General features: G+C 55.3%; 1 protein-coding gene across 2 annotated transcripts; it reads left to right on the forward strand.

Annotated features, from left to right (window-relative positions):
- Positions 1-735: 735 nt before the first annotated feature.
- PRRG3 (proline rich Gla (G-carboxyglutamic acid) 3 (transmembrane)) lies at positions 736-6,468 on the forward strand. Of its 2 annotated transcripts, none has more exons than XM_012658363.1 (4): positions 736-753; positions 3,766-3,803; positions 4,892-5,052; positions 5,433-6,468. In XM_012658363.1, the coding sequence occupies exons 2-4, from the start codon at positions 3,797-3,799 to the stop codon at positions 5,961-5,963; spliced, it is 699 nt and encodes a 232-aa protein (XP_012513817.1). In that variant the 5' UTR covers positions 736-753; positions 3,766-3,796; the 3' UTR covers positions 5,964-6,468. The 2 variants fall into 2 exon arrangements, with proteins under 2 accessions (XP_012513817.1, XP_012513815.1); XM_012658361.1 differs by lacking the exon at positions 736-753 and adding an exon at positions 3,278-3,637.
- The last annotated feature ends 1,713 nt before the right edge of the window (positions 6,469-8,181 follow it).

The raw sequence follows: 8,181 nt of genomic DNA on the forward strand, positions 1-8,181 counted from the left end.
AGGAAGGATTCTCCCCATTTCTCAGATTTTACAGGAGAGAAGACTGGTGGGGAGAGGTAAGTGAGGAAGCCAAGGTCATTCAGTCATTGCTGGAACGTAGCCTCGACCCGGCCTTTCTTCTGCTGGACCGGTGGGGCCCTGAAAACGCGGGCCCAGGCTGCTGGCCCGCGTCCCTCTCTTCTTGGCGGGTATCCGGGGGCCCGACCGGCCCGAATGGCAGGTAAGCCCTGGTTGGCACAGGAGGGGGGTTGGGCTGCGCAGGGACGGTTGGCGCGAGGGCCTTGGGCGCCGCGGCCGCCGGAGCCCACTGCTGCGCCAGGTCTTCCGAGGAGCCGCATCCCAGGTCACGATTGGGCGGGTGCGGTGGCCCAGGTCCCCTGCATGCCCCTGGCCTGCCGGCCAGGCCCCGCCCCCCGGCGGCACGGGCGGGGGCAGGGGCGGTGCCGGCGGAGTGGGGCACGGGCGCGCGGTACTCGGTGCGCGCCTCCGCCCCTCCGGGCCAGCTTGCCGGCCCGCTCTCCCAACCCCCTCGGCCCGCTCTGCTCGCCCCCACCCCTCCTTCCACTCCTTGGCCCGCCGGCCCGGCGGCCCGGTGCGCAGGGCAGTGCGACGATCGCGGCCTGGCGATCGGAGCACGGCGGTCGTGGCGCGCGAGGCTCGGGGCGCGAGGCCAGACCTGGCGCCGCGGGGTGTGTGGGGTGGGCAGCGGAGCAACCCCCAGAGGAGAGCAGGGGCAGGCAGGGGGGTGCCGAGGTAATGGGCAGGGCCTGGGCGCCCGGCTGCGAGGGGCGGGGGCTCCAGGCGCGCTTCGGCCTTGGCCCTGCGGGCGACAGGGCGTCCGGGGCTGCGGGAGGACAGCGGCTCGGGGAGGGCGGGAGGGAGGAGACCGCTGGGCTGGGCCGGGGGGCTTGGCCGACGGGGAGCAGGTGGGCGGGGACAGGGGCCCTGCTGGAAGAGGCGCAGCAGCGAGGTGGCGGGCTGCGTGCGCAAACAGGGCGGCCGCCTCCTGGGCCCGGAGAACGGTGAGGCCGCTTGGATTGGGCGCCGCAGCCCCAAGGGCATGGTTCAGTGTCCAGGGCCGCCGAGCTGGGCTCTGGCACTGTTGGGGAGGGGGGATCTGGAGGCTTGGCCGGCCCAAGGCTTTGGGGGTCTTGAGCAGCCCCGGAGAAGTGTTGCTGGGCCAGAAGCAGGAGTCCCTGGGCAGGGCGCTGGTGTCCGGCAAAGGTGGGCGAGGACAGGCACTCTCAGTGCTGGCATGAATGGAAGGGGACAAGGGGGCCCCAGAGTTTGAGTTTCAGCCTCATTTGGGAGCTGCCTTGTCACTGGGTGGGTTGATGAGTCATGAGATTTGGAGATCACAGAACCCTTTCTTGGCGATCAGTTCTGAGTGACAGAAATAAAAAGGGCTAGGGTTCGGAGAAGTGGTTTGGAGGCCATACCTTGGGCCCCCAGGTGCACTGGTGGCCACCAGGCTTCATGCGAGGGACTTTGGGAGCCGTGCCCCAGAGTGCTGTGATTCAGAAGCTTCAGCCTGGGGTGGGGTTGAGGAAGGTCTTTGTGGTGGCCAGTTTCCCTCTTTCCTTCCTCTCCAGGCTGCCAGGATTCAGCTGTGTTCCTGTGGGGAGTGGGTTAAAAATTCCTTCAGCCTACAGTCAGCTTTACAGTAGCCACCAGAGGCAGGAGGGACATATACATGCGTGACTGCAGCATCATTCCCTGTCGTGGAGCCCTCATGCTCGCTTCCTCATTGTTGCCATAGTAACTGCCTATTGATGGTGTATTTATAGGGGAAGAAGCAGGCGCTAAATTTTGGGGGTAGGAAAAGGCCTCATGGCAGGCCGCAGCAGCAGTGACGGTGGCCACAGAATTGCCAGTGGAGCTGTTTAGGGGACTTCCTGGCTCGTTTGAAGCCTGAAAATGAACTAAGGACTTCAGCAGGTGTGTCAAGATAACACGCATTTGGGTCTATGATAGGTGTGGGTGTGCATGCACCAACGTTGGGTGTGTTTGGGACCAGAGGTGGCTATGTGTAAGCTGTTATGTAATTTTTCTACATAAAAAGTTAAAAAACACTGCAGTTCTCTTCGATAAGCAATGAAACATATTTTTCTCTCTTCACTTATTAGTAAAGCCTTTCCTGATTATTTTCAAACCAGATACAACAGCTCCATTTTTCTTTAATCAAGAAAACCTCCACATCCACACTGCATGAACCTCAGAGATCCATGATGGAAGTAGAATTTGGAGATAATATTCCATCTTTGCTCTGATAAACACTGAGGCCAATTTTCTCACAATGCAGGCCCGTCTGTTGACAAATTCACATGATGATAGTTTTGGGTGAGGTTGTTGTGGGATTTAAAAGAGAATGCCTCTTGACATGGTGTTTCCACAAATGAATGTTAGATTTGTTGTTTTTCCTTTAGTTTTAAATTTATGATTTATATCCTACCTGTTTGCTGGAAGGATTAGAAGACATATAAATTTACAATAAGAATCTGAAAACATAAATAGAAAACTGTATACCACATCACAGGAGAGAAGCATATGCGCTCAACACCTGGGCTGTCAGGGTGCCTGTGCTTGACTGGCAATGCTAATGCTGAACTTCTTGGCAGCCCAGGCCAAAAGGGGAACACAAGGGGTTACATGGTTCACATGTCTTGCATCCAGTTAGTCATAAAACCATAGCTTCTGATTCGGGAGGGAAGCAGTGGGGTGATTGCTCCCAGATGTGGACAGCTCGGCCGGTGCTCTGGAATATGTGTGTGAGTGGGTGTGTGTGCTATGGGGAGGGGCAGGAGGAGCAATGTGCTGTGCCCCATGGTTTATGTACCTACCGGCTGGATAGCTCCTTAGCAGGAGGAAGGCTTTTGGACAGTAGCTCACATTAGAGCCAACTCTGCTAGTTAGCATCTTAGTGTTGACCATCTAAATCCATGTCTTGGTACTCTGCTGTGGTGGTCTTTAATGCAAAGAGAGGAGAGATACCTGGTTCCAGAAGATTCCAGGTATCTGCCTCCCTGTCAGGTGAAGATGAGCCCAACAGGTCATCTAGGTTCAGGCCTAATGGGTATGCACAGAGATCTCAACAATGCAACTATGTTGTGCATGGAGGGTCTGACCCTGCAGGACATGTGTCCACAGAAGTTTCTTGGAGGCCAGTCTCAACCAGGCCATGGCATCTGAGATGGTTGTTGTTCCTGCCTTAAGCTTTGTTTTCAGGGGAATGTGCTTGTTATTAGAGGTATCTGGGACTCACCATGGTGATCAAAATTAGTTCCCAATTCAGGTGCTGCTTCTGTCACTGTCGTTTTGCTTAACCTTGCTTGAGTCCCTGCATCTCTGGGCTCATTTCCTCAACTACCGCTGAGGGCCTTTCCAATGCAAAGGTGCAAAGATTCACTGAGGGGAACAAGGAAGGAGGAGCCTCAGCCTATAGGAGAGTTGGCCTTTTAAAAGAAAAAGGCCAACTCTTAGGTTTTCTAGATGCTCTGAATGTGTTCTTGGGGGACATAGCTGAAAGGTTTGCTTTGGGCTCTGCCGGGGGCCTTGAGGGCTCCGGAGATGAGCTTGGGGGAACATGAGAAGCAGTAGGAGCTGTGAGAGCTGCATAGAGGGCGCTGCAGCTTACAGGGCCCTGCTTGGACCTTTTGACCAGGCTTGGAGGGGTGGGGGGCAGGAGGTAACATCCCAGGGCCAAAAGGGTGCCCTGCAGATTTCTGGGAGTGATTTCACCACAACTTTGCTTTTCTCCTTTGCCAGGCAAGTGAGCCCCTGGAGCTGAGGGAGCATCATGGCAGGTGAGTTTTTTCCAGGCCCAGGCAGAGTGGTGGAGGGCTATGCCCAGGGGCCCATGGGAAAGGTGCGTGCCCATCTTTCAAGTCCTTCCCAGCTTGCCTGTCCCTGGGGTGGCCCTGTGGCCATTATCCAATGGGCTGAGCAGCAGCTTTGCCCTCTCAACTCTGGCTCCCTCCTGGAGCACGTGCTGGATGCACTTCCCCAGGCTGCTCGAGAGACACCAACGTGACAGGCAAAGACCTACCAGCCAGGGCACCAAGGGCAGTTGCCTGATGTGGGAACTAGGAAGGCCCACCTCTAGATGAACACTAAGAGCAAATATCACCTCTTCTTTCATCCTCTAAAGTTTCGGCTCAGGCTTACGTGGGCACATGGTTCACGTCATGCTGCTCAGCCTAGCTGGAGCTGGGGTTCTCCCTTTGCATGGAGATGTGGCTGCCACCCAAAGGCATATTTGCAGGAGGGGTCTGTGCCCAGTCTCCAAAGGCTTAGACTCCCCGTCCAGACCCTTCTACCTCCCATTCCCAGAGGCACTCTCAGGTTCATGTGTGCCCAGTCTCCTGATCTAGCCCAGCCTGTCTTGGTACTAGACTGTCTTGAGCAACACTCTTGATGCCACGTGATCTAGTAGCATAGGCAGCCGGTTCAGGTGGAGGGATGCCACCCTGGTAGAGTTTTATAGGATTATTTGGTATCAGTCTCACCAGCATCAGCCTCAAAGAGGAATACATTCTCACAACAAGGGCTCTGACTTTCTCTTTTCAAGGCGATGCAGAAGATACTGGGTATTTATTCACTGATGATTACAATACTCGAAATTCTTATTCTTTCTTTTCCTTGTGCACCATGCACTTCTCTCTCAGTTGGTTCCCATTTTCCTCTATATAACCAGGGGCCTGGGCCTCGTTGGGTCCATAGTATTCTAGACGGGAATGTATGGCGCCACAGGAAGTCAGCCCTTCCATCCCTTGGTTGGGAGCCTGGCGTCTTGCCTGCTGGCTTTGCCTTTTTTCCCCCATGATTGTGCTTCATCCCTGGATTGGGCCTGGATTGTAGGCCATTCCAGGCCTCAGTGCAGCTCTCTCTTCAGTGTTTCTGGAGGCCAAGAATGCCCACTCGGTCCTGAAACGGTTCCCTCGTGCCAATGAGTTCCTGGAGGAGCTGCGCCAGGGCACCATCGAGCGCGAGTGCATGGAGGAGATCTGCAGCTACGAGGAAGTCAAGGAGGTGTTTGAGAACAAAGAGAAAACGGCATGTACCATCCTGGGGCTGGCTTCTGGGGGTAGGAGTGGCCTCAATAATAGCGAGAGCAGACCCTGGTGTCTCAGATGGATCAGAAGCAAGGGAAGGGAAGCCACCCAGCCTAAGGCGTGGCCACGGGGCCATAGAGGAACACAAAAAATGTGATTACATTTGCAGTGCCTGACTCTTGGGGAGACTCTTCACTTGAGAGCGTTGTCCTTTGTCCTTGGTGCATTCTGCAGCTTCTCTGCTAGGTCTCCGAGGCCAGTCGGATGGGGAAGGGTGGGAAGCAGCCTTGGGCTTTGCCCAACATAATACAGCCCTGCTGAAGCCCTCTGAGGTCCGTCTGGAGTGTGAATGTCTGGTAAGTGGTGCTTCTTCTTTTGCAGATGGAGTTCTGGAAGGGGTACCCAAATGCAGTCTACTCAGTGCGAGACCCCTCACAGAGCTCAGATGCCATGTACGTGGTGGTGCCCCTTCTGGGTGTGGCGTTGCTGATTGTCATCGCCTTGTTCATCATCTGGAGGTGCCAGCTGCAGAAAGCAACCCGTCACCACCCCTCCTATGCTCAGAACCGGTACCTAGCCAGTCGCGCCGGGCACAGCCTCCCTCGGGTCATGGTGTACCGGGGCACTGTGCATAGCCAGGGGGAGTCCTCTGGGCACCGTGAGGCAGGAAGCAGCAATGCCCAGGTGGTGCCGGGGCCCAGCCGGGGGGGCAGAACCACAGTGCGACTCGAGAGCACCCTCTACCTCCCTGAGCTCTCCCTCTCCAGGCTGTCCAGTGCCACCCCTCCCCCCTCCTATGAGGAGGTGACTGCACCCCAGGAGAGCAGCAGTGAGGAGGCCAGTGTCTCTTACAGTGACCCTCCCCCAAAGTACGAGGAGATAGTGGCCGCCAACCCTGGCACCGACAAGTAGCAGGACGTGTGTCCCGTCCTGTATGAACACCTCTTTCAGAGGCCTCCTATTTTCTTTTTAACTTTTTAAAGACTGTGCCACCACAAAACAGCCTTAGCCTCCTTGTTGCCAAATAATTCCCTAACCGTGGAGTATTAGGAAGTCAGTTGTCAGAGACAGGTGGGGAGGGTGGGGTAGGGAGCATCATGGTCAAAGCCCCCTGGGAAGAGCTATAGGCCCGAGCGTCTAGCTCTTCTGAGTGCTCCCCCAAAGCCCCACCATCCTGTCCTCCTGTCAGGGACCGGCTTCTCTTATGCCAAAGGAATCAACTCATTGTGTAGATTGTGGCCAGAATGGCCACAGGCCCAGCCCCAGGGCTGTGGGGCTGGCTGGAGGCCTGTCTGTGTGTGGAAGCCTAAGCCACAGAGGATAGTGAGAGGCCAGCCTTTCAGCACCCCTCTCCCTTGACAGTTCTGTCCTTTCTGTCCTTGCTTACACTTTGAAGGCAGGGACAAGGATTGAGCAACAAACAAAATTTTTTAAAAAGTAATGACAAATAAATAAATAATGAGTACACTAGAACAAAACTCTAGAACGCAGGCCATTCCTAGGAGGCCTAGTGAAATCCATCTTACAGATCTGTGACAATACCCCTTCCCCCCACACACTGCTGGAAGGAGGAGGGGGTATGTGAAGGATGAGGGGCAGGGTCTGGATGGCAGAGCTACTTCCTACAGATTTACTAAGGGGCCCATGTGACTTTGCCTCCCCCAGACTTTGCCTCTGAAGACATGTGCACCAGCCATGCTAAAACCACTACCCACTGGCACGAGCCCACTCACAGCTCTGGAGCACTCTGCCGTGGGGCACACTGACACTCCTGGCCCTACCTATGCAGCCCATGGCCTTCCAATGGTTAGGGGGCAGGCTGGGCAGAGCCGAAGTTTTCTCCTTGTGAGGTCAATAATAGGACCCTGAGCTTGGCTTCCTTGGCACTGTGCTCTCTGGCTTTGAACTTTTAGGATACTTCTCTTTTTGTGAATAGGTGCATTGAAATTGAACTTCAGATTGATGATTTCTCCTTCAGGATGGTGTCCACCTGGGGAGAAGATCCTAAACTGTCCCTTTTTAAACATTTCTTTGTGGGGGAGCCCATGACCTGGAGCCAAAGGCCCATCTGGGGTTTGCTCTGTCGGCCTGTTTTCTGTGAGGCTTTGGACAGCAGTGGGACAGAGATGACCTGCTGTTTAACTATCAGTGACTGTGCAAAAGATTCTGTTGACACCACCTCCCCCCACTCCCACCTCCATCCTCTGGCCTTAGCACCAAACAGTTTTTTCCTCTGTGGTGCTTTAAAAAATGTAGCAAAGTTTTGTGCGGCCCAAAAGAGTACACAGCCTAGGTCCATTGGCAACCACAGTGGTTTAAAACCCCCTCAATCGACAGACAGCTTCTTTCTGTCTAAACAGCTCTCCAAGGCAGACATTGTGATTCAGTCTTTGAATACAGCCCCGCCTTCAGGCCACAGATGACTTCTGGAGGCCCCTTCAGGCCTGGGGATTTGCCCAAAACTGTGCTTCAAGTCAGGAGGCCCATGTTCTGATCCCAGTGAAGCCACCAGCTTGGATGGCTTGCTCAACCCTGCAGCCAGAGTTTTCCACCCTCCCCGTACCTGACAGGGCCCATGGAAGCTGAATGACTTAATGCCTGTGAGGTGCTTGAGGCACTAGGGAGCCAGGGAGGTTAACCCTTAGGAAGATTCTTCTGGAAATGTGTCAGTTATAAGGGACCAGTCTTAGCAGAGGCCCTCCATATGTCTCTGATATCGAGTCTCCACCTGGGGAATCAATCACCTGCCAATTGACGTTTCTGTTCCCTTGCCCCTCCCCGCTGCAAAGCTCCAGACATGCTGACCAGGTGGCATTCCACCTTTCCTGCCTTCCTCCTTCCCTCCCCTGCCCTTCCTCACGAAGGGATTTTTGGCCTAGAAGGCCCCCATTTTTTCCTGGCAGAGGCTGGGGCCCATTCCATTTGGCCACGTTGGACAACCTGGGGCCAGCCCCAGCTCTCCCAGTGTTTTCTCAAGCAGGTGCCCAAGCGCAACCTGGGAGCTGGAGAGAAGATACTCACCCCAATGCATCTGCTTGCCAGTTAGCACGGAGCCAGACGTGGGCCCCAATGATCAGAGCCAAGAGATGCCCTCTGCCTTTGGCATCTGTTGTGCCCTTCCCTGCTGTGC

The sequence above is a fragment of the Propithecus coquereli genome, unplaced genomic scaffold (genome assembly GCF_000956105.1).
Source record: "Propithecus coquereli isolate 6110/MARCELLA unplaced genomic scaffold, Pcoq_1.0 Scaffold583, whole genome shotgun sequence".
In the NCBI taxonomy this organism is placed as follows: domain Eukaryota; kingdom Metazoa; phylum Chordata; class Mammalia; order Primates; family Indriidae; genus Propithecus; species Propithecus coquereli.